The sequence below is a fragment of the Lytechinus variegatus genome, chromosome 13 (assembly GCF_018143015.1).
Source record: "Lytechinus variegatus isolate NC3 chromosome 13, Lvar_3.0, whole genome shotgun sequence".
In the NCBI taxonomy this organism is placed as follows: domain Eukaryota; kingdom Metazoa; phylum Echinodermata; class Echinoidea; order Temnopleuroida; family Toxopneustidae; genus Lytechinus; species Lytechinus variegatus.
Genome location: NC_054752.1, coordinates 24,545,394 through 24,571,534, shown reverse-complemented (window position 1 = coordinate 24,571,534; position 26,141 = coordinate 24,545,394). Strand labels below are relative to the sequence as shown.

The window sequence follows — 26,141 nt, the reverse complement described above, 5'->3', positions numbered from 1 at the left end:
TAACACTGATTCTAGGGAGGGTGCTTACTGAACTTACTTTTTCCCGGGACTTTTTCCAAATTGGAATATCACCACTATTGAACTATATTTTTACTGGCGGAAGAATTAGGGTCATTTTACTCTCTCAAGTGATGAATTTGGTCCCGTCAGGTGTAGTCTTCATAAACGCTGATTTATTTTTAAAATGAGCACGTCGAGGTACCCTTTTCTGGTCAGATATGGAATGTCAGACATTTATCCTATCCACTGGTAGTTAACATTCAACCCTCGAATTTCCTCCTTATTTTTTTATGAATTCTTTTTAACTGCCACTTTAACACACGAGTCTATGGGAAATGAATTAGGCCTGTGAGAGCCCAATATTTCCCGGTCATATGGTATGAACAGGCAGTGGTGTAATGGGGCTAAAATTTTTAAGGGGCCAGAAATGGCGTATCGGGCAAAAAAAATTGACATTTTTTTATTACAATAATCAATTTTTTGATAGATTTCGACATAATATTCAAATATCACATTTCACCCTTCTCTCTTTTCTTTCTTGATCTGTACGCCACTGTGAACATGACTTTTTTGTGATTGGGCACGAGCCCCCTCAAAAAAGGGGGCACATTGTGGCACGTTGGTAAAAAGTTGCTAAATATATAAGCTCTGAGCGAGCGAGGAAAAAAATACACCTTTTCATGAGAATCTAACTAAAGTTAGCTTTGGAGGTTGAACAAGCTTATGATAGACTTCATACACAATGTTATATGTCACTCATCTTTCTCCCCGTTCTTTATTTTCAATCCTCGGCAGCCTTGTCGTGTTATCTTGTCCCTTTTCTTCTTTTTCTATGTTAGCTTTTGGCTCATTCCATTCCACCTTAATTCATTTCCCACTTGTGTGTGCATTTCTGTCATCTTTTAATTTATTTCCCGTTCTCATCATTGCTTACTGATCATTCTAATTTATTAGCATTTCGGGATGATTTGTTCTTTCTCATAATTCATGTTTTTCTTTTCTTCTTTTTCCCGTTTTCCTACCTTTTCCCTTTTTATGTTTCTTTTTATTTTTCCCATACATTTTCCCTTTCCATTCCCCATTTCCTCTTTTTTCTTTCCCTTTCTTTCTTACTCCCCTTTCTCTTTTCCCGCTTTATTTTCCCGGTGAAATCCGGCGGGGGTGGGGGGGTGGGTGCAACTTGCCCCCCCCCGCCCGCCTTTTACGCCACTGTTTTTTGACGGATATATTGTTTGGGCAGTCCAAATTTGAAACGATGTTTTCACATCCATGAGGAGCTTTTGGCCGATGCCCTCACCCCACCCCATCCTTATATGAACGAACTGCGTTGAATGGGTACAGGCCTAGATTTTGGTTTAGTTGGTCTACATCTTTTGACCAGCGATAATGTTGAGCTGCATTGGAAGGGTGCATCACATATACCTTGATATACCATGACACACTCCTGGAAGGGGGGGGGGGGTGCCCCAATCCTGAGGAATTTGTATATTTATATTTAGTCATTGGGTCCTAAGCATAACGGGAAATTGTTCCCCATGAATGTTGATAAATTTGATCTGGAGGCTTGACAATTATTTTTGTAGAGTGCCACCTGTGGTGAAGCTGGATCTTTACCCAAGCAGTGCATCAATACCCACTGGCGGACCTGAAGGCCTTTTTTTTGCTTGTCAAATATTTTCGGGTGCGAAATATCCTTCATTTGTGTTTTTTTTTTTGCTCCCCAAAATTTTCCTCCAAAAAATTTGCCCCGTGGAAATTATGGATCCGCCCCTGTTAATACCCCCCCCCCCCCCCGAAAATAAAACACACACATGGTAGGCCTGATGTAGGTTGCGTTTCCGAAACCGCTATGAATTCCACCAAAAATGTGGTTTATATATCATGATGGTGTCTTTCAAATTTGATGAATGCAATGTGCAATTATATCCTTCAATATAAAAAGAAGAGGGGAAGCTAAGTGTTTCCTAATCCGCTCGAATACACAATGGCGTATAAGGCCTACCGAAGTCAATCAGATGGGGTGGGGCAATTTAAATCCAGAAAGGGCGAATTGTAAATATTTTTTTTATTCAAATCCTAATAACTAATTAATTTCAATCCCAACAAACATCTTTCTCAATTCAGCAATAAGTATTTAACCGAAATCACTTACAAAAATTTAAAAAAAAAAGCTTTCAAGAAACAAGGAAAAAATAAGGACAAGCAACATGAAGTGTAATTCCAAATCAGCATTGACAAGATTTTTTTATCATCTCTTATGATGAAAAACACATTCTCAACAGGTAAAATTCTAAAAACACAAATAAAAAGAAATTAGAAATCAAAGAGATCTACTCACGTATCAGTTTTTCGTAGACATAAGGGATGAGTCATAGTTATGCATATTAAGATAAAAGCCATTAGAAATTTATGAAAAAGAAGCTACAGCATTTATAGTACTTGACATAAAGAAGAAAAGCTTGCGTGTGACGTCACAACAATATCAAAATGAATCATACCTTTGGTGGATTTTTTTGTCAACTTTCATGATATACACTGTGATTCTATCACTTTCTGATTTATTATTAGAACCTCAGCATATATAGATTCAAGTCTACGTCAGAGTGAACTTATTCATATGAGAGGTCAAATTCACGCGGAAAAACCAGTTCGGTAGAATTAGAGAGTAATCAAACAAGCATAACACTGAATGATGGCATTTAAAGGACAAGTCCACCCCAACCAAAGTGGATCTGAATAAAAAGAGAAAAATCCAACAACCACAACACTGAAAATTTCATCAAAATCGGAGGGAAATTGGAAAGTTATGACATTTATAAGTTTCGCTTAATTAAAAAAAAATAGTTAATTCACATCCAGGTCGGTATGCAAATGAGGGAACTGATGACATCACACACTCACTACTTTCGTATTTTATTATATGAAATATTCTAATTTTATCCTCATTGTCCTTCGAAACAAAGTTATACTTCACCCTGAACATGTTGAATTATCATTACTTAACATTTTATAGCTCAGTCAAGTTAGTCTTTATTGTCAAATCTGTAAAAATTGAAATATTGTATGATTCAAACAATTAAAAAAAATGTAAAAATGATAGTGAGGGAGGGACATCATTGATTCTTTCATTTGCATGTAACTAAATTGTGCATATAACTATTTTTTAAAAAATAAGCGAAACTTTTAAATGTCATAACTTTACATCCGATTTTGATGAAAATTTCAGCATTATGCTTGTCTGATTTTTCTCTGTTGATTCAAATCAACATTTTTCTGCGGTGGACTTGACCTTTAAGTAAGGGATCCGTTGATGGTATACACCCACTGTTACAAATATTTTTGTTTCAATCTAATCAATATTCTGAATTTTCCCCAATTAATGTACAGTATGAATCGATTTTCCGTGGAACATTGTGAATCAATGAAGATATTTCTTTTGATCAAAAGTGAAATTAAAATATTTGTTTTGATAGTACATAATCATATACAAAAGAAAGGGTATGACGTCATCTCCCTCATGTGCATACAGGCAGGGTCATAAACCTGTATACTAGATGGCGATAATCATAACTTTCGTTTTTACTAACTGATGAAATTTTCAGTGCTTCTCCTTCCCTAAATAATTATCGCATCGTTATTATGGGATGGACCTCACATTTCTAAAAAGTACTTTGAGAGGGGTGATTGCTTCTTACAAAGAGACCGTCGCATTTTTTTTTGGTGTGTGTGTGTGTGGCAAGTTTCAAAAGGCCCTTCACCTTTATCAATGCCTATGAAAAACTTGCGAATTTCGGCATTTTAACAATGTCAAAAACATATAATTCTGCAATAGATTATGACATAATATCCAGAAAATAATATCATATTTCACCCTTCTCTCTTATCCTTTTCTTTCATAACAATCTATTATTTTTCTTTGTCGTGAAAAATGAGAGGGATAAGGGGCAAGCGCCCCAAGTCCCTCTCCCCCAATATGTTTTCCACTTTCCTGGGGCCTGTCAGTCCAATCGTTTGAAACGAAAATATTAGTCATTCGATGATGCTGTTGAAGATGTTGGAGACGTGGACCTTAATTATGTCTACCATATTGCATTCCTACATACCAAACGTAGATTTTGGAACAGTGTCCGCCAGGGATTCTTCGGCAACATTGAAAGCGACACCACCATCGTTTGGCGTACTAACGGACACACTTTCTGTTGTTCCATCAGATCGTCCATTGTTCATTTCAGCCGCCGCGTGTTGTGTACTTTTACGTCCGCAAGGAAACAGACTAGCAAGATGGCGCTTCATGTGAGGTTGATTGAGAACGTAGAGAATTGGATTGAGCGCCGCGTTGAAGAGGACTAGGACATCAGTTAACATGTTTAGGGAGATGTGAAGCACCACGTTACGGTGATAGAAGTCTCCTTTGAGGACATGCGGCCATATCGCTAAGTAGTAGCCATGCCAATAGCCCCAACTGATGAAGAAAGATAGCGACACTCCTCCGATCAGCGCCAAGAAACGTGTTTTGCGTGCAATTCTTCGCCGACTGGTTAGGGACAGAGTCGACGTGTTTTGCTTCGTTGCAGCAGCCCCGATGGTTAACCCGAAACACACTATTATGATGATGAAGGGTATGGCAAAGGTGAAAATGAACAAGATGATATTGATGCAGTACAACGTTTCCAGAGTGGTGAACAGGTCGATGGGAATAACCACACACGATGACAGCAATCCAACTGTTTCATTTTCACCAAGGCACCGAGAAAAGGATGGAGAAGGGGGGGGGGGGGGGAAGAAACGAAAGAGATAGTTAATCCAATAAAGTATACGTCCAGTTTTTGTTAGGTAATTAAATCTGATATCTACTGTGTTGTTTTCGTTAATGTCCTATCATTTTTTGGAAAGAAATCTATAATTTGCAAGTTGACATTTTTTGCGTATATATAGTTATGGAAGGCGACATGTATTTTGAAAATACCGCCATATTGATCTGGGTTGGGCAATTTTGCTACAACACGCCTTCCATAGATAATCGGATGATTGCCGATAATGCGCGCTCGCAGAGCAAAATGAAGAAATTGAAAGAATCTCTGTTTAAATATCATGATTCTTAATTACTAGATATCATTCAATATTTGTTGTGTCTTTATCCCAAATGCTCGACTTACCAGCCCAGACGATGCCACAGCCGATGAGGGCGTTCTTTACAGTTCTCCTGTTATGCAGAGCCTGGGGATGTGCGACGATGGCGTATCTATCCACTGCCAGTGCCGTTATCATGAAACAATTAATCACCATAGTACTCTGTTAAAAGATTAAGGCAGAATACCTTTAACAATCGGGAACTTGGGAAAGGTGCCATTACCTGCCCATGCACATTAAGGCAACGTCATTAATAGTCTAGCAAATTTTGCCAGACGAAGTTGATTATTGTTGCACCAGCGTTTTCATTTACTGCCCCATAGATATCTGATCTATCCTTTATACAACACTTCTTTTACGTAGACATACATTTTCCTGAATTCAAATTGTGAACATGGAATGTGTTTAGATCTACTGAAAGAATGAAATTGATGTAGGCCTACCGATTCACATGCTTCGATCAGTTTCCTAATACTCGAGTCCGTTACGACGTGGAACACTTGCTTGTGAAGATATATCCCGTAAATGACTGCATCGGTCAGTCCCCAGACAAGAAGAAAAATAAAATTTGAAACGGAGAGGCTGACGATGTACACGTTGTAGACAGTATTCCGTAACTTCTTGCTTCGCAGGATGGCATAGAGAATGAACCCGTTGGCGACCAGGCCGACGACCAAGATGATGGTGACGAGTGAAAAGCCCACCCGGAATGTCGTCAGGAGTCGACCGGCCAATTCGATCACATCTGACCAATCGTCGTAGTCGAAACCTGCAGAAGATGTGTCGCCAGTCACTGTGTCAGTGTCAGACGCCATGGCAAATTATGCTAGCTGTTGGGGCTTTTAAATTAACTTTTGCAGTCTCCTTTGGCGCGTAGAATTAAATATAATATCTCTACTAGCTATAAGCTTACATCACTGAATAACTTTCCAGTTGCTTCACAGGCAAACAGGTACACTGGCTTCAGCATCCGTCGGATCCCGTTTAAATTCCGTCACCTAATCTATTCCATGTGCAGGTGTGGTGTGGATAATCGGAATCATGTAGGCCCCATTCATACTGAAAAATCAAAACTATCCTAAAGTGGATGAGAAATGAAAAATGTGTAGGACGGTGGGACCATATGGACCTACTAGCCAGAGTAGTAGGTCCATGCCTATGCTACAAACAATCCGGATGTTTCAGTTAAGTTCAGCCGTCAGATTATTGCACTGCAGGGGCGGCGAATGTATATTTTTATAAAGCAGGGGACAAGACGAAGGCTGACGTAATAGCTTTTTAAAATCTCAAATGATAATAGTAATTTACAAAGGATGACAGTTCACAGCCCTCTCACTTCGTCCCTTCTTTCTTCATTTTCTCCCTTTGATCTCCCTTTCTCCTCTTTTTTCACGACTGATACTTTTCATGATGCACAATTTAAGTATGCTACAGTTAAACCAAAGACATGCACTGCCTCTAAAACTACCGATGGTCTAGAATCAGTTTCGCCGGACGAGTGACTTTAGCATTAGTTCGAATTCGGCCCTGGTGGGTGTTTCATAAAGCTCTTCCTAATTAATGAGTGATTTTGAGAACGACTAGTTATCCTTTTTTTGAGGTAAATGGTATATTCATTGGCGCGTAAGAAAGGTTCACCAGTCGTTCTTAAAAGCGCTTTTAACTTACGAACAGCTTTATGAAACGGCCCCGGCGCTACTTTGCTTATCAGTGGTTAGGTCATAAACACAAGAGGGCGCACTTTTTTTAACCTGATCTCCAATCAGGCTTTTAAAAATTGAAGGAACCATTCTTTGCTTTACTATTTTTTTTTTCAAATTAAAGTTTACAATAAAGTGACAAAGAACGCATATCTCGACTTTAGCAAATGTAAACACGGTTTAGATATTCGACTTTCGTAATAAGTGGACTAGCTCGTTGTGTGGATAAAACTTTTCGCGAATGATATCATCAAGTCATTTTTTTAGAAAGTAGGGAGTTTTTCCGCACCACGACGCACGACAGATTCAAGTATAGTTACAGTAAATGTATTCAAAATGCCCATCAAAATAATGGCAAAGAACAGTTGGGAAGTCTTTGTTGAAAATTGGTGAACCGCAACAGCAGTTGATCGAAGCTGACGAATAATAATTGTAATAAGGACGATTGTCCAGACTCCTGGGGGCGTTTCATCAATATTTTCGTCCGACAAGTTGTCAGATCTGACATCTTTCCTGGGTTCTGATTGGTTGAGAAGCACTGTTACTATAGTAACTGTCGGATAAAACAGGACTTGTTGGATAAAACATCCGACAAGTCCTTTCATGAAACGCTCCCCCGGGACAAAATGCTGTTTTGATTAACCAATCTTTGACAAAGGCCCCTTGGTTGTCCATTGTCATGAAGGGTATTCGATAATTCATTATCTATGTTCTTGGATCCGTCGTGCGACGTGGAGCGAAAAGGCAGTGTGGCACAGTCACACCGCACGGCAAAACCGACTCCATTCTTTACTGAATGCACATGTGGTATAAATGGGCACATTGAAAAGGAAATATGAGTCCTTGATCTTGTTGTTCTTTATGTAGAGTTTGGAACTTCCTGCTTTCAAAAAGGAAAATCCAAAGTTTATCCCAGGCCGTGGCGGATATATGAATGCCCAAAACATAATATAATGTGGGCGTCGAATCACAGGGAATTGTGACCCCATGTTTGCTATTTAAGACTTTGTTTAAAAGGGCAAGTCCGTCTCGAGTCAATGAAATTTTTAAAAAGTGGATTTTGAATGAATAAATAGTTAGTGGATGACGTCATCAGCTCCACCATTAGCACACGGACTAGGACATGCACTGCTTTATGAAATAAGGAGGGGGCTAAATGTAAATAAACAAAAACTAATCTTCTGATTTTGATTGATTCCAGTATTGTACTTGTTTGATTTTTTATCTCTTCATCAAGTATTTGTTGAGGTGGACTTGCCTTTCCAGTACATCACCTTTTCTCCTTACCGAGTCTACTTGACGATTTTATTTTCCATTTTACGAGACTGGGCGCACGTTCTTTGTTGTTGTGGTTTTCTTTTTTTAATGACTAATCAATGTGGTCAAGTTGCAAAGTTCCCAGCCCTCCCCCTTATACGCGGATAGCATCCCCCACCTCTAGAAATTACACTTAATAGAAAAGTCGGATATGTGTCCCAGGGGGCCACTTCCATTGACGAGTGGATACCATGCGCGACCACGGGGTCTCGAAAAGCACCCTAAACACGTATTTTCCATATTCTGAAAAATGCACCCCTTAACAAGTATTGGCGTGTGAAACCCTACCCTTAACAAGTATTGGAAACGAACGATCCTCTTGGCAAGTATTCCCTGAAATGAACCCCTAAACAAGTACAGCGATATTTTATTGTTATGTCACGGATCCCTCCATTGGCGGCGGAAGCAACAAAATTTAGGAGGAGCCCACCTGAAATTTGGGGATGGACACAGGTAAAAAATTGGACAAGCCCCCCAAAAAGGTTATCAACCTAAATTAGGATGGCTAACCAAAGTTTTTTGACAAGCAAAAAAAAAGTTCATCAACCTAAATCTTAGGGGAGGGGGGGGCAACACACGTTTCAGGTGGGGGGGGGGTCCACGTGAATTTAGGGGGGACGCAGGAAACAAAATTGACAGGCAAGCAAAAAAAAAAATTCCCCATCTCCCCGCCGCCTATTGGTCCCTCGGTCGTCGGTCTTATCTTTACACATCATTTGGTTTAGTACGACCCCACCTTCCACATGTAGCTCCTTTGTCTAAACACGTAGTGTTGGGGAAAAAAGGACATTTTAATTTTGTTTTATCATCCCCACAACCTGACCCTAAACACGTAGCCTTCCCAGCTAATTAAGTACCCTTTTTCATTATATTTGTGTTTTTGACAACCTTATCACGTTACGCATGTAACGTGCCCTATCTTGAAAAAGACATCCCTTTTACGTGTTTTGGGGGTCGCGCATGGTATTCACTCGTCAATGTAAAAGTACACCCCCCGGGACATGCATGTGCACCGAGGTAGTTTGTCTCCACAATTGTTCAATGATATCAAATCTTTTCTGATTCAATTAAACACACACTAGAGAAATGTTCAAGTCATGCAAGTTCTTAGTTTAACATATGCTTTATTTCCAAGCATTTCAAAATTCATAACACACGTAATCCATTAATGATACGTACTCTCGGGATACATATCTGATATTTGGGAGCGATTACACTTTGCTTAGCAGATAAATAGCTATTTTCCAGAATTTTAACCACATGACGCTAATGATGGTAATGGCAAAAAAAATGCATTATTTTATTGACTTACTTAAGGAGTTAAGGACTTACTTCATTGTTGAAAAGTACACAATACTTAAATTTTCGATGTTCTTTTACCGCGTAGGCGCGTACATTCCCCGATAGAAAGACGCCTGTTGAATGCTTGTATTGAAGTGCATGGTGGCCAACTGAGATGACAGTTCGTGACTAGAATCAGCAGCCCCCCCCCCAAAAAAAAAAAGAATAATAATAATACTGAATAAATAAATAAAATGAAATAAAATGAATAAATGAAAATAAATAAATAAATGAATAATAAATAAATTGAATAAAAAATAAATAAATAATCATATTACTGTAAGATTCACCGAAAACAATAACACCGAATTTGAAATTACCTGATGAAGCATTTGAATATTGGGTGATTTCAAGTCCGGTGTTGGCCTTGGTGTTGGTATTGGTGTTGAAATTTGGATTACTTCCCCTTGCTCCAAAACTTACTCAGAAAAACTGATTCAGAACACAACTGATTCGACATCTCAACAACTAGTGAGTGACTTTTCGGGACGATCTTCATTTTATGTTTGGTGTTATAATCGTGTAAAAAATGACCTTACACCAACACCAAAATGTCAACAATGAACTTGAAATCACCAACTGTCATATTTATAAGCATAAGTGTAAATAGATATAAATACAATTATCTAGAAAGTCAAAATATTAATTTGTGGTGATGATTATCATTCGAATCTAAATTCAAGTCCAGATCCAGCCATTTTTTCCTCGTAGAGTTTATCAAATCGATGATTTTGATCTTCTGTGAAGTAATTCTTCCAATCTCCAACCATACCTGGAAAACATGATAAAAACAGAAGGCAAATAATCCTAATAATATTTCAGATTAGTGTCGATGACATAATGGAATCATAAGCTTTCGCTGTGGAAATATTCCTTTTTTGCTTTGCGTGTGAACCAAAATAAGATTATTTGCTTGAATTCCACGTCTTAAACCTATAAAGAATGTTTAATGCACAATATATCATTCGTAGCAGTGTCCCTTTCACCTGAGAAGGATGAAGGAAAAAAAACTTGTAAGAATAATATGAGTGGGGTATAGCAGTAACGTACAGATGATAGATTAGATCAAAGGGATGCTCAAGGCTGAAAATATTTATAGTTCAATAAATATAGTAAAATTGAGTGCAGCAAAGTTCTGAAAATTTGATCAAAATCGGATCATAATAACAATTAATGAATTTTAAAGATTTGCATTATTCGGGTAAAACAGTTTTAGGCATGTCTTCATGAATATTCATTAGGTAGACTGATGATGTCATATGCTCACTTGTTCTTTTGTATTTTATAAAATTAGGTTAATTCAAAATTTTCTACCAAGAATTAAAACAATTGGATTGATAAATGATTATGTGCATTAATTATTTATTGCTTCAACTTATTTCATCGTAATGGAGACATACCCTTTACACGTGAATGAAAAAATGAAACAATGATTATTATGAAATAAGAAAAATGGAATGTAGGGATGTGACATCAGCTCACCTAATGAATATTCATGACAACGTGCATATTACTGTTTTTCACCAAATATTGCTGAACTTTGAAATTCAACAACTTCGATATTTTTTATCATATTTTGATTTTAAGCATTTTGCTCTGTGCATTTTACTCTATTTATCTAAATATGAATATTCTCAGCCCGGAGCATCCCTTTAAAGGTGAAGTCCACCCTAGAAAATTGTTGATTTGAGTCGATAGAGAAAAATCAAACAAACATGACGCTGCAAATTTCATCGAAATCGGAAGTAAAAAAAGAAAGTCATGACATTTTAAATTTTTCTTATTTTTCGCAAACAGTTAAATGCCCAACTCAGCGATATGCAAATGAGAGAATCGATAATGTCCTTCACTCACCATTTCTTTTATTTTCTATTGTTTGAATTATACAATGTTTCCACTTTTACAGATTTGACAATAAGGACCAACTTGACTTAACCATACACTCTTACAATAATGGTAAAATTTGAATTTTTCATATTTCATATAATAAAATACAAAAGAAGTAGTGAGTGGCTGACGTCATCAGTGTGCCAGTTTGCATACCGACTAGGATGTGCATATAACCGTTGAGTGAAGTAAAACCGCCCCATAAGTTACCTTTTCGCATGAATGACTTCTCCTTTGTGAGGTCCAGAGGCTTTTTGAAAGCAAAATCGGGGTTCATACTCTTGTTACTCTTCATGAACTTAAAACTTGACGCGTCGACGATACGGTCAATGACGTCGTCTGGTAAAGATTTCCCCATGAACTCGGTTATCTGAATCACGGATTTCCTCGGGTCCTGTAATTGGAAAGGCCTATATTATTTCATGATTCACTAATCAAAACTAATATTTCATACACTTTCATTCAATCTAGAAAAAAATCTTTGACCAGAACATAATTATTTTAAGAGCTTTAAAAAAACCATTATCCTTGCTCAAATAATCCACTGATTATCCAACATGGTTGAATGTTGTCCTCCAAGGATGAAACAAATTGAAATGTGACCTCAGTGAGTTATATTCGGTGGTATTTCGACATCATTTATTTAGAATGGACACCAAGACTACAAATAGCGCCTACTGAATATGTTATCTCTATCAAACCTACAACAGAACCATGTCTGTACAACTACCTTTATAATAATGTGATTATTTTTAAGGCAGTTTCAAATCAGTTGGAGGTCGGTTTAATGTCGGTCGATGTCGGTCTGAAAACAGTTTGAAGTCATCTCAAAGCCAATTTGAACATTGTCATAATTCTTGAGGTCGGTGGAAAGCCAAGGCCACACACTCCACGATTTGCCGACGTCCCGACTTTGGAAAACACCATGGAACAAATTCAAAAGTCCCAAGTTCTGAATCGTTAAAGGACTACTTTAATGAAAAAGATATGGCAATTTCATTCTTCTTCCAATCAAATTCCATTCAGAATCTTATTGCAAAAAAAATCTTGCAAATATTATAAAATGTTGATATAAGCATTATCTGCTACCTTGATCCTTATTTTGTATGTTTATAATGTTATAAAATGTTCAAAATGGGTCGTAGACCAGTGGTAAAGTTGGCGGTGGCTCTAGTCCATTTGGAAAATTCTGTGACGTCACAGATTGATGAAAAGAGGCATACCTGTTTCATGTCTTCATACTTAAGAAAGAGAACGTTGGGATGATTCCTGAGCTCCCACCAGTAAAGAGTATGCTCGAACCAAGAACCGTAAAAAGCTGTAAAAGTTTGGATCACGGAGATGCTAAGAACCAAGGCAAAATGAATGAGAAATGGCAATTCTGAATCCATTTTTTTTACTTTGCAAATTCCCACCTAGTATCACAACCATAATAGTCATTGAATCATGTTTATTCCATCCCCAATCGTAATTGATGCATTCTTCTTTAATCGCGTTTATGGATAATATATAACAATCCAAAGCATTCATAAATATGTAGAGCAAAGGTCATTTTTCTAATTTGATGGGAAATGATCAATATTTTCGCTAGTTTGATTCCCCCATCTCTCATTGTGGCGCAAGACATTATTTTACACTTGATAATGACATTGTGATGAGAGTAGGAAACTTGAAATATTTGTTGTTTTACTGACTTCTATAAACTTACTGAATCTCATTTTATTGATTTTATCCTTTATGTGTATTATTCCAGCCGTAATAAAGTGTAAATCGCCCAGTATTCCTTATAGTGATCCCGTGTTCCTGCTGATCTATGAAGCCATTAACACACAAACTGGGAATGCTTATGAAAATAAAAAAAAACACTAGATAATATACCATTGTGTTGTTGTTTTGGGGGTTACGAGGCCAATAAAACTGTCTGGTCCCTCTGGTCCCAAATTATTGATAGTGGCAAGGTGAAAAAGTTACCTCTATCTGCGATGAACTCCTCAAAGAATTCATGCCACGTATACGTCGGAAGTGGCTTAACCAGTTGACAATAATGATAGCCAGAAACAGCAGTATCCTTTGGGTTCCTAGCCATGTACAGCACCTTCGCTAGAGGATTATCTTTGAGTCCGTCAGGGAGCCATCTTGGGACCACGTGTGTTTTTAGCATCCGAGGTGTATCGGTTGGCATAGCGTCTGCCTTTTCCGCACCTGTTGGTCCATACATTATCTCTCCTTTGTCTTTGTACTAGAATATAGCATTTATGTAAAAAGTGAGTAAATGAATAAAAACTTAGAATGCATAATATCCATGAGTTTATTCTTAACAATTCGTTTAACGAAAATTCATGAGCCTTGTCATTCGATCGATATGGCAGAGACAATATTCTGTTTGCTTTTCATACTCACCGCCATCTTCAACGGTAAAGTGCAAACTTCTAAGAAAGGAACCATCGTAATGATATGCTTCCCTTCGAAGAATGAGAGATCCCCTTCAAGCTGTACCAACATTGTATTCTGCTGGAGCCACGTTGTTCCTATTCACATGAAAATAAAACATTGCATCCGATTTGATTGGTTGATACATGTTGATGGACCGAGTAAATCAAACCAATACCGATGACTTACCCATTATTATGTATTTAATAACTGGAACACAATCATCGGTTACCATTTAGGCTAACTAACTAACTACTAATTTGGATATCGTCGGTAAATCACGCTACCGTCGGGAAAAATGAAGAAAAGGGCGAGAGTGAAAAACAAGAAGGAAGAAAGGAAGAGAAAAGAAAAAGGGAAAAGAGAGAAAGAGAAAAAAAGGAAAAAAACGAAAGAATTTAAAAATCAGAGAAAGAAAGAACCAGGGCCCCGTCTTACAAATAGTTGCGATTGATCCGATTAACCACAACTATGGATGGCCAGCAACGTCAACATCTAACATGTGTTTTAGAAGGATTCTACACTTCCTTCAAATCCATGGTCGCCATTATGCGACAGGATCCTACACTCCCTTCAGACCCAAGGTAGCTATTATGCGATATGATTATACATCAGACCCAAGGGCGCCGGAAGCGGGGGGGGGGGGGGGGCAGGGGGGCACTTGCCCCCCCAAATAAAATTTTTGGGGGGCAAAACGAGATTTTTGCCCCCCCCCCACGTGCCCCCTGAAAGATGAAAAATGATAAATTATTTAAGGACAAAAGTAAATGAAGGCACTTTTCTGCCTGAAAATTGTAATTTCCATTGTCAAAAATGAAATTTTTTTTGCCCCGATTATCATAGTAAGCCTCGCGTCTTTTGACGAACAGTTCCTCTGTGAAACATAGCTTTGATAAGCCCCTTTTCCATCTTATTACAGTGTGATAACGTTTAACGTTTTAATGAATACTTTTCAGACTAAAAGCGAATGGCCAATTGATAGTGGTCCACCAATTATAAGGTTTATAACTCTATGATGTTGGCTGTGTCGTCTAACAAACGCGCGGTGACGCCAAACAAATAACAATAAAATTCAGTGCCTTAAAGAAACTACCAAGGTCATTTAAACTCAGTATAGACATGTTATCAGAAAATTACACTCAGAATAATCATGTGTAGAGGATTATAATTTATAATTTGTAAAAATGGTGAATCCCACTCGAAAGCAACTTAGAGATAATGTTTAGACATGAAAAAAATAAAATCATCTGTGAAAATGTCTTCTTGACCGGACTCATATTATCCGAGATATGAATAAAAATGTAAAGAATATAAAAGAAAAAAATAAGCGTTACAGTACTGCTCTACTATAAAAAAAAATCTTAAGATATTTTCACAGCCCCGTAATTTCCTCTATTTATTGGCATGATTGGAAGGCGTTTTGTCTGATACTATTTCAGCTCATATATAGCACTTATGTATTTTAGATTCCAAAACTTCTTCCCATTACCTGTTACTAATCAGATCGAGATGGCAGCTATGTTCTCTGGTTCATCCCAGCTTTTGTTATTCATGGACGTTTGCAAAAATAAAAAACCCGCGGGAGTGGGTGTGGCTGCAAGACCCGGGCTGCAAGACCTAAATTTTCGAAGAAACGTAAGAGCGAGGGAATTTGTGATGGGGGAGCTTTTGCATTTTCTAGAATAAAATTGAAGGATTTCGTGCACACTTTTGGTGAATTTTGTGAATTTTGCCCTCTCGATCGGCGGTCCCCGGCTGCGTACGGTCATGTTTATCATCTTGAAGTCTTTAAAAGGCCTATATTACATTGGTTTGAAACAATTTCGTTTGCAATAAGGCTCGTAATTTGCTGGCACTGCGACCCTGGTCATGAAAAAACACCAGGCTGGGTCAGAAGGGAGGAAACAGAAAAACAGAAAAACGGGGGTCCTTGAAACGGATCGCCATAGCGTGTGAGTACGTGCGTATGCACCCCTATGGAACGGGTATGCGTGCATGATGCAGCTAGCGCGGCCTCCGCCTGGTGCGCTCGCCCAGAGACGATGGTCGGACAGCGCTCGGCGGCCGCTTTTCACCAAAATTGCAGCAGATCAATGCGACCGGAACGGCGTAACGAAAAATAAAGCTTTGGAGCGGATTTCTTTCTTCTTTTTTCTCGATAAGAACAAAATGCTATGCCTTGGAGCGGCTTTCTTTGTTTTTTTTTCGCAATAAGACAAAAATGCTATGCCTTGGAACGGAAATTTGGGTGTAAAAATGGGGGTCCCCTCCGCGACACATACCCACTATGCATTATATACAGAGTGCCCCCCCCCCCGGTTCAAACCCATGGTCGCCATTATGCGACAGGATTCTAAACTCCCTTCAAACCCATGGTCGCCATTATGCGCCAGGAGTCTACACTCCCTTCAGACCCATGTCGCCATTATGCGACAGGATTCTACACTCCCTTCAGACCCATGGTCGCCATTATGCGACAGGATTATACACTCCCTTCAGACCCATGGTCGCCACTATATGCGACAGGATTCCACACTCCCTTCAGACCCATGGTCGCCACTATATGCGACAGGATTCTACACTCCCTTCAGACCCATAATCGCCATTATGCGACAGGATTCTACACTCCCTTCAGACCCATGGTCGCCATTATGCGACAGGATTCTACATTCCCTTCAGACCCGTGGTCGCCATTATGCGACAGGATTCCACACTCCCTTCAGACCCATGGTCGCCACTATATGCGACAGGATTATACACTCCCTTCGGACCCATGGTCGCCACTATATGCGACAGGATTCCACACTCCCTTCAGACCCATGGTCGCCACTATATGCGACAGGATTCTACACTCCCTTCAGACCCATGGTCGCCATTATGCGACAGGATTCTACACCCCCTTCAGGCCCATGGTCGCCATTATGCGACAGGATTCTACATTCCCTTCAGACCCATGTCGCCATTATGCGACAGGATTCTACACTCCCTTCAGACCCATGGTCGCCATTATGCGACAGGATTCCACACTCCCTTCAGACCCATGGTCGCCACTATATGCGACAGGATTATACACTCCCTTCAGACCCATGGTCGCCACTATATGCGACAGGATTCTACACTCCCTTCAGACCCATAGTCGCCATTATGCGACAGGATTCTACACTCCCTTCAGACCCATGGTCGCCATTATGCGACAGGATTCTACATTCCCTTCAGACCCATGGTCGCCATTATGCGACAGGATTCCACACTCCCTTCAGACCCATGGTCGCCACTATATGCGACAGGATTATACACTCCCTTCAGACCCATGGTCGCCACTATATGCGACAGGATTCCACACTCCCTTCAGACCCATGGTCGCCACTATATGCGACAGGATTCTACACTCCCTTCAGACCCATAGTCGCCATTATGCGACAGGATTCTACACTCCCTTCAGACCCATGGTCGCCATTATGCGACAGGATTCTACATTCCCTTCAGACCCACTGTCGCCATTATGCGACAGGATTCTACACTCCCTTCAGACCCATGGTCGCCATTATGCGACAGGATTCTACACTTCCTTCAAACCCATGGTCACCATTATGCGACAGGATTCTACATGTACACTCTCTTCAGACCCATGGTCGCCATTATGCGACAGGATTCCACACTCCCTTCAGACCCATGGTCGCCATTATGCGACAGGATTATACACTCCCTTCAGACCCATGGTCGCCATTATGCGACAGGATTCTACACTCCCTTCAGACCCATGGTCGCCATTATGCGACAGGATTCTACACTCCCTTCAGACCCATGGTCGCCATTATGCGACAGGATTCTACACTTCCTTCAAACCCATGGTCGCCATTATGCGACAGGATTCTAGGGGAGAGCGGGGCGAGTCATCCCCATTTTTCTCCAACTCTTCTAGAGCTGTGCTTACTTTAGCAGGAAGATCGTGTCTTATCAAATATAAAAGGTCTAGGTAATATCTACCTAATATCATATTTTCATCGAGGACATACACATGGTTTTGAAAAAAAAGGGCCGTGAAGAAAACCTTCGCTATAGGGCGAACCTGCCCCACCTTGGGGCAAGTTGGCCTGATGGGCAGGGCGCGAGTTCGCCCATAACAAAATAGTGATATATAAAACGATGTTTTCAAAGGAAACAAACATTTATTTGATAGCAGCCAACAAGAAACAAGATAAGTTGTAACACAACATGTTTATATTGCAGGGCGTAGAAGAGTAGGCCCTGATACGTATACTTGTAATTTTATCTTCAACAAGAAGTTTTCCGGAGGTAGGAGAAGCTTTTTTACCCATCAACGCAGTTATAGTTTGATTTCAGTGATATTTGTGCACTGCCTGATAATTCCTCTGCTTGTGTATTAATGATATGGGAAGAAAGGGTATATAACCTTTAATAGAACTTGAGACAGATAAGATTTACTAACCTACTTTGGGATAGCTGATGACAAACACGTCGTCTGGACGAACTTTGAATCGTTTTGTCTGCTCGATGCCTTTCTTTGGGATGTAGTATGCCATAACAACATTCTCGTATTCGTGGCAGAGTTTGGCGGCATGCGCCGGGGATTTGGCGAGGAGGGCCGACATCTCCCCGGTCCAACACTCAACAGCATCTACAAAAAAATAATCAAATTGGTTATTGCAATTAACATCAGAGGGATGTAAATATCAATTTACAACGTGGCATAGGCTTCAATATACATTTTTATTGTTTATCATGAAGTATATTACATGACTATTATTCTAGGATATGCCTTAGTATTGTGAGTTTCGGGGGGCCGGGGGTACTCAAATGCAAATTAAAGAAAGGTCTGGTGACTATAGACATAGTATTTTCTAAAATAGAATGATGTGACTTGTTTATTCATAGACTATATGTGTTATGACAAACCATTTTTTCTCCTCATCTCTGTCCTACTTTTATTAGCCCCTACACTGTTAAAAAACCCGTGATTTTACAGAAAATAAACAGAAGATTTTGCAGAAAGCAATAAAAGAATCATTCTGTAAATTCATAAAACAGGAATTTTTCTGCAATTTAACATAACAGGTCTGTTTAAAAAGGGGAAAAGGGTGTTTTATTCAAGGAAATTTGTAAGATTCCATACACCAAATACCAATTTCCTGTAAGATTACGCAATTCGGTAAGATTACAGATGATCTCGAGACTCTGCTGCAGGAACTTCTTTTATTTTAAGGATAAATTTTCTAACAGTGTACCCAAATCCCCATCCATCTCTATATGGTGCTTAGAGAGCGACAAAAGGCTGTCTGCTTAGATTTTAGAAAACAAAATTGCTTGCAGTGTACTTTGGACTGCCGCACCTTTACACTCGTATCATGCGTCATGCATGGTTGATACACAATCGATACGAGAAAAAAAATATCATTCATATTTTCGGCTGGTAGGGTTATTGGCTGAAAACGAAAAAAATGTGCAAGTAATCACGATGCAATTTCGCCGGATTCTGTTTGAGATATATATACATATTGCATCGACCGAGATATTAAAGGACAAGTCCACCCCAGCAAAAACTTGATTTGAATAAAAAGAGAAAAATTCAACGAGCCTAACACTGAAAGTTTCATCAAAATCGGATGTAAAATAAGAAAGTTATGACATTTCAAAGTTTTGCTTCATTTCACAAAACAGTTATATGCACATCTCGGTCGGTATGCAAATAAGGGAACTGATGACATCACTCACTCACTATTTCTTTTGTGTTTTATTATATGAAATATGAAAATTTTTGATTTTCTCGTATTTGTCATGTGACATGAAGTTTCATTCCTCCCTGAACACGTGGAATTCGGTTATTTTAACATTTTGTGTTTCAGGCAAGGAGGTCCTAATCGTCAAATTCGTAAAAATTGAAATAATGTATAATTCAAAAAATAAAAAAACAAAAGAAATAGTGAGTGAGTGACATCATTGACTCTCTCATTTGGATGTAACTGGCTCGTTCATATAATTATTTTGTTAAAAATAAGCGAAATTTTGAAATGTCATAACTTTCTTATTTTACATCCGATTTTGATGAAATTTTCGGCATTGTGCTCGTCTGATTTTTCTCTATTGATTCAAATCAATATTTTTCTGAGGTGGACTTGACCTTTTAATATCACAAATAATATGAATTGAAAAAGAATGTATTAAGACAATGTCAAAGGTAATTTGAAGTCAAAATTTTTTATTATCAACTAAATGACGTTTTCTCTTTTCTTAAAAGAAAACAAATATCCATCTTAGAAGTCGGGTAGTTCTTTCCAAAGTCATTCCACCTGCTGCTACATGTTTACTGGATTGTGTAGTGCAGACAATCTACCAGACTTTAGCTTAGTTTCAGTTGACGACAATTTATTTACACCAAATGACCACTGATGTTCTTTAAAGTGACTAGACAAGCCAGTCGATTTGGTGACATGCCTACTTGTTAAATATTATGTAATATTAATAAAATATGTCCCTGTACTATCGGAGTTGTGATGACATTTCAAAAACTAATCCTTGGTTAAGAATGAAATGTTGATACCACAACATGCCTGCAACTAACCTGCGTTGGCAATAACACAAAAATCACTAGTTGAAATCCTTGATCAATTATGCTGTCAAAATGCAAGTTTGAGATGAAAATGAGATCAAATAACAAAATATTGTTATGCATTGACAAAAGTAAAAAAAAAAATCATGTAAATGACCTTCGACCTTGAATTATATTGGTGAATGTGTATTCATGATACTAAATTTTCTTTTAAGAATCTATATATTTTGACACCAAGACCACATACTGCGCCTTTTTACCTTATAGATACCATCATATACATGAAGTATGGTATAGAATGTATAAAAGGTCATTGACCTTTGACCGTAAATTGTACGGGTGAATGTGCAATCTCTGCACTTGATTTCATTTCATTTGAATTTCTAGTAGGAATTTGTGCGTTTAGACACCAAGATCACCAACCTGCGCCTTTTCAAATCAGAGATACCATGATACAGTTTGGTATATTAATATAAAAAGGTCATTGACCTTTGACGCATACATTCGTAATTCCGACTCTTCGTTATTCCGAAGATTCGAATATTCCGAAGGTTCCTAATTCCGAAAACGAAATAGGGTTTCGGTCGAAATGAGGTTCATAATTCCGAAGGTTCGGTAGTCCGAAAACGAAATGAGGTTCGTTAGTCCGAAAACGAAATGGGGTTCGTTAATCCGAAAAAGAAATAAGCTTCGTTTGAAGTACTTATTCTATTCATGTATTCCATGAAGTTCTCAAAATATTCCTTTTCATTAAAACTTATCAGCTGGCGCTGCGTGCTCGCATTTTATGTATAAGCCTACTTCTATATCACTTCTAACAAACTACAAAATTCCTCTTTATGACAGTTTATCAAAAATTTCAGCTCGCACTTCGCGCTTGAAGTAATTAGTTCCATACGCGTCTTGTTCATAATCACAAACATTGCTCAGAATGTTCAATTTTTTCGGACAAAATTCCTGAAAATTATATAAAATTTAGCTCGGCTTCTCGTGTTCGCATTATCCAATCAGGAATGATGAGATACTATAATTTTGTTTTTTTTTTTAATAAGAATAAAGCTATAGAAGTCACTGTTCGGACTACCCCTTCAAAGAAGAAAACAAAATCAGCTTTGAGCAGCCGATCGGGGAAAATGTGAAAGAAATCCCCCCCTTTAAGGAAGGTCGATCCTCATCTGTATATATGCATACACATATAAACTTAATGTGAAATAAGTGTTTGCCCCCCCCCCCCCATTCCGGAAAGCTGGCCAAGATGGCCGCGGATAGTTTTTTTGCCTCAACCCAGCCAAAAAGGGGGGGGGGGGGTCTTTATCACCCTTAGTCTGGTGCAAACAATAAGTGGTAAACATTTAATCAAGAATGGATCTTTTAGTATTTTGTTTTGTTGTTCTCATTGTTATCAGTTATTGCTTAGTAAGGTACTCACCGTTTCTGGTAATAAAAAAGGCATAGAATGTCCAGTTTTCAGGCTGGAATATCTTTTTAGCTCGCGCTTCGCACTTGCATTATTCGATGTATCCTATTCATGAGTCAAATAACGCATTCCTTAATTTATTCAAATATATTTATACAGGATGACAAGATCAGTTAAAAACTGTTTTACATCATGGTCCTGACATTAAAAACATAAATACATGTAAATCAAAAGATGAGATAAAAATCAGAGTAATATCTAAAAGATTGTGTTTGAAATGATACAATGCAATACAAGAGCATTTACAATATGTTATACAAAGAAATAAAGTAAATGTAATTAAATTTAAGTATTAAATAACCAAAAAAGTACACGATTCATGGACGAAATGTATGAATTAATGATTATAGAACTATATAAAAATCGGTAAAACTCAGGCTAATAAAACATATTCACAAGTTGAAAATTGATATGTAATAGGAATAAAAAAAGTGGTATAATTTACATTAAAGTATGAGAATACATAACACTTGTGTTCCATGTATTTATATGAAGCAAATTGAATTATAAAATATATAAAAAAAATAATACATAATAAATTGTAACGAATTACGACAAAGATATAGGTACTAAAAGAAAAAGAAAACAAGGTTTGGATCGAAGTGTATTAGAAAAAAATGGTAGGTTAAAAGTACATGAAACTGTATATCGGGTTTTGGGCTACAAATCCATTCCTTAATAATTAAAGCTCTCAGGTAATGTAGTACGTATGAATTGCACATCAGGGTTTGGGAATTAATTTCTTGTATTTAAATTCAAAATTATCGAATGATGTTGCATTTTGGAGACTGGGTGGAAGCTCGTTCCATACTTTAGCACCAGCATATTTAAATGATTGTTTGAATAATTCTAGGTTTAGGTATTATTACATTTAAAGAATCTGCGTTTCTTGTGTTAAGACCATGGCGGTCACAATACATCTCAATTTCATTACATAATCTTCCAGGAGCTGTGCCATTAATGCATTTGTACATGAGTGTTGCAAGAAAGTAGTTGCATCTTTGTTCAATGTTTGGCCACGACAAGTCAGTCATTAACTTAGTTCCATTGTATTTATCATAATCAAAGTTTTTCGTTACAATTCGTGCTGCTCTTTTTTGTATTCTCAACAATTTCTTTTTGTAAACTTCCGGGCAATTACCCCATACAGAACATGCGTAATCATAGCATGGTTGAATTGTGGATTTATACAATATATTCAATAAGTTAGAGTTAACAAATTTACTAAGTTTGGCAAGAATATGGACTTTGTATGCGACTGATTTACATAGAATATTAGTGTGAGCATTCCATTTCAACTTATCATCAATCATGAGACCAAGATATTTTACGTTATCGACTTGCTCAATCTTGTGCCCTTCAATATAAATGTTAAGTTCATTTAAGGATTTTGATTTTAATAGCATCACCTTAGTTTTATCTTTATTAATTCGAAGTCTGTTATTAACATACAATTTATTGATTTAAACCATGTTTGCCTGTAATTTTGCATTTGCATCAGTATTATCTTTTCCACTAACATAAACAACCACATCATCAGCGAATATATTGCATGAACCATTTGTAACATATTCCGAAATATCATTAATAAAGATAAGGAAAAGGGTGGGGCCAAGGGCACTACCCTGGGGAATACCTAAGGTTCCTCATCTGTGATCGTTTACCTTGATGTTGTACAGTTTGCTTTCTATTAGCAATACAACTCTGAAACCATCCAAGCTGATTGCTACGTATTCCATATTTTTCTAATTTATAAATCAGTAAATCATAATCAATGCAATCAAAGCATTTGGAAATGTCTAAGAAGCAAGCAGCTACCTTTTCACTCTCATTTATGGCTTCATAAAAATCATCAAGTATACGATGTAGACTAGTAGAGGTAGAGTGATTAGGTAAAAAGGCCGACTGGTCGACATTGATCATGTCATGTTCATTTAAGTATTTCAATAGTTGGGATTGAACCTCTTTTTCGATGATCTTAGCAACATGGCTAACAACAGAAATAGGCCTGTAATTATTTTTATCTTTCTTTGATCCCTTGCCTTTATAAACCGGGGTTGTTCGTGCTATTTTCCAGTCGTCTGGTATTTCGCCAGAAGATAAACTTTTATCATAGATTAGAATTATATTTAGATATTATTATATTTAGATTAGAATATATTTAAGCTCGCAATTCGCGCTCGAGTTAATTCCTCAGTTAGATGCACATCTTTTTAACAATTGCAAAAGCTGCTCAGAATGTTTTATTTTCATTTCTTTTTGAAATTTTCCAAAAGTTTGAGCTTGCGATTCACGCTCGCAACACCTCCCAAGGATGCCCTTTTAACAGAAATTGACCAAAAATGGGTTTTGACAACCAGGGCTTTGATTTGTTTTCCAAACCGCCCGCTTGTTGCACTATCTCGCGAAAAATAAAGCCTAAATATATATCTTACCATAATATCAGAGATCACTTTAAAATAGACTTTGTTCTACTTTACTCTACTTTGCTCCGCCGCCCTTCTTTTTACCTCCCCATCCTCATAACCATTGAACAACAAAGGTGTCCCCCTGCCCCACCCCCTCCACTACGCTTACCTTTTAAGGTTTTCCCCGCTTCGCCACCGATTATTTCATTTTTCGGATTAACGAACCTTCGGAATAAAGAACGTTATTCCGTTTTCGGACTTACAAATCTATGGAATAACGAACCTTCGGAATAAGGCCACAAATGTTCGAATTTATGAACTCTTTTTCACTTTCGGATAAACGAACATCGAGGTATATAGGCAATATACGTGTTTCGGACTAACAACCTTTGGAATAATACTCTTCGGAATTACGAAGTTTAACCGACCTCTGAAAGGCAATGACCTTAAGTTTTATGAGTGAACGTGCATTCTAGGTACTTAATTTTATTGTATTTGATCTTCTTGGAAAAATCTCTGCATTTTAAAACCATGATCACCAACCCGTGCCTTTTCATCTCAGAGATACTATTATGCAGTATATATGAAAAGTAATTGACATTTGACCTTGAAAAAACACTTTCCCACCTCGTATTCCACCTAACTTTTAGGGGGTACATTCTTGACACCCATACCTACTCATATCAGTTGAAAAAACATTTCCAATAATTTTCTTCCAGATTGGTTATTTTGGGGTCTGATTTAGGAATACTACATGTATTTGCACCGGCAACAAGCATATTTTACAAGCTCACTATATTTATTTACTATGTTTAGTCAACAAAGATCATAATGTTTACCTTTTATTTCAGCCATATCTCTGAAGTAGTAGTATCCAGGTTGATTGCAATCTTGGAGCATTCAGTAAGCAGTGAATCCTATGTAGGCTATAGGGTTGGAATATGTCGAGCCTCTCAAAGACACTTTATGGAACATTCACGTAAATAAACGTGATATATGTATGGTTGGTATACTTGTGATAGTAATTCGCATAATAATTGATACGCATCTATTATCACCATGCATGGCCAACCATAATGAAATAAATGAAAGGTCATTTTACCGAAATTGCCAATGAGGTTACTTCGAACTGGTCTATTGGCATTCCCGGGGGGCACTCGACCAAAAAAGTGGTGGGGGTGTGCCGCGGGCGAGACAAAAAACGGGGGCCTTGGAGCGGGCTTATTGCTTCGGAACGACAAATGTTTGTGAAAACGGGGGTCCTTGGAACTGATCGCCAGCGTGTGAGTGCGTATGCATCCCTATGCATGGAACGGTCATGCGTGCATGATGCAGATAGCGCGACTTCCGCCGGTGGAGCTCTGCGGCCGCTTTTCACCAAAATTGCAGCGCATTCAATGCGATCGGAGCGGCGTAAAGAAAAATATGCGATGCTTTGGAGCGGATTTCTCTCTTCTTTTTTCTCGATAAGAAGAAAATGCTATGCCTTGGAGCGGCTTTCTTTGTTCTTTTTCTCAACAAGGCAAAAATGCTATGCCTTGGAACGGAAATTTGAGTGTAAAAATGGGGGTCCCCTCCGCGGCACATACCCACTATGCATTATGTACCGAGTGCCCCCCCCCCCCGGGATTCCCTGTAAGCTCTGGCAAGTTCTGCATGAGCTACATGATAGTCATTTTGATTTTGATTCCTGGAAAATGAGAAGTGCCTATGACTTTAAAATACCGCTCTTTAGCATTGAAATGATACTTCGATTTTGTTTCTTGGTTATTTAATCACTGAATGGTGTCATTATAAAAAGTAAAGTTGTTCCACCTTCACTACACGCTAAAAAGACGAGATGTTTGTCAATATGTAAATACGAGGAATGAAAATAACAATTG

At 38.1% G+C, this 26,141-nt stretch overlaps 2 protein-coding genes across 3 annotated transcripts; both read right to left on the bottom strand.

Moving 5' to 3' along the window:
* Positions 1-3,797: 3,797 nt before the first annotated feature.
* Positions 3,798-5,280, bottom strand: LOC121425917 (delta-type opioid receptor-like). The gene is made up of 2 exons (XM_041622025.1): positions 5,157-5,280; positions 3,798-4,724 (listed from the first exon to the last, which is right to left on the bottom strand). The coding sequence occupies exons 1-2, from the start codon at positions 5,266-5,268 to the stop codon at positions 4,096-4,098; spliced, it is 741 nt and encodes a 246-aa protein (XP_041477959.1). The 5' UTR covers positions 5,269-5,280; the 3' UTR covers positions 3,798-4,095.
* A 4,468-nt stretch (positions 5,281-9,748) lies between these two features.
* LOC121426944 (sulfotransferase 1C2A-like) lies at positions 9,749-25,433 on the bottom strand. 2 transcript variants are annotated; one of them, XM_041623364.1, is made up of 7 exons: positions 25,098-25,433; positions 18,256-18,444; positions 13,776-13,903; positions 13,347-13,614; positions 12,599-12,693; positions 11,586-11,769; positions 9,749-10,260 (listed from the first exon to the last, which is right to left on the bottom strand). In XM_041623364.1, the coding sequence occupies exons 1-7, from the start codon at positions 25,156-25,158 to the stop codon at positions 10,151-10,153; spliced, it is 1,035 nt and encodes a 344-aa protein (XP_041479298.1). In that variant the 5' UTR covers positions 25,159-25,433; the 3' UTR covers positions 9,749-10,150. The 2 variants fall into 2 exon arrangements, with proteins under 2 accessions (XP_041479298.1, XP_041479299.1); XM_041623365.1 differs by lacking the exon at positions 13,776-13,903 and having other exon boundaries at positions 18,260-18,444.
* Between the last annotated feature and the right edge of the window lie 708 nt (positions 25,434-26,141).

Bases quoted from the DNA above. Each gene is read 5' to 3' on its own strand.
- LOC121425917 (XM_041622025.1), bottom strand. From the start codon at position 5,268: ATGATAACGGCACTGGCAGTGGATAGATACGCCATCGTCGCACATCCC. The intron at 4,725-5,156 runs GTAAGTCGAGCA...AAAATGAAACAG, and splicing joins CTGTGGCATCGTCTGGGCTG to TTGGATTGCTGTCATCGTGT.
- LOC121426944 (XM_041623364.1), bottom strand. From the start codon at position 25,158: ATGCTCCAAGATTGCAATCAACCTGGATACTACTACTTCAGAGATATG. The intron at 18,445-25,097 runs GTAAACATTATG...ATTTTTTTGTAG, and splicing joins AGATATGGCTGAAATAAAAG to ATGCTGTTGAGTGTTGGACC. The intron at 13,904-18,255 runs GTTAGTAAATCT...TCATGTGAATAG, and splicing joins CATCAGCTATCCCAAAGTAG to GAACAACGTGGCTCCAGCAG.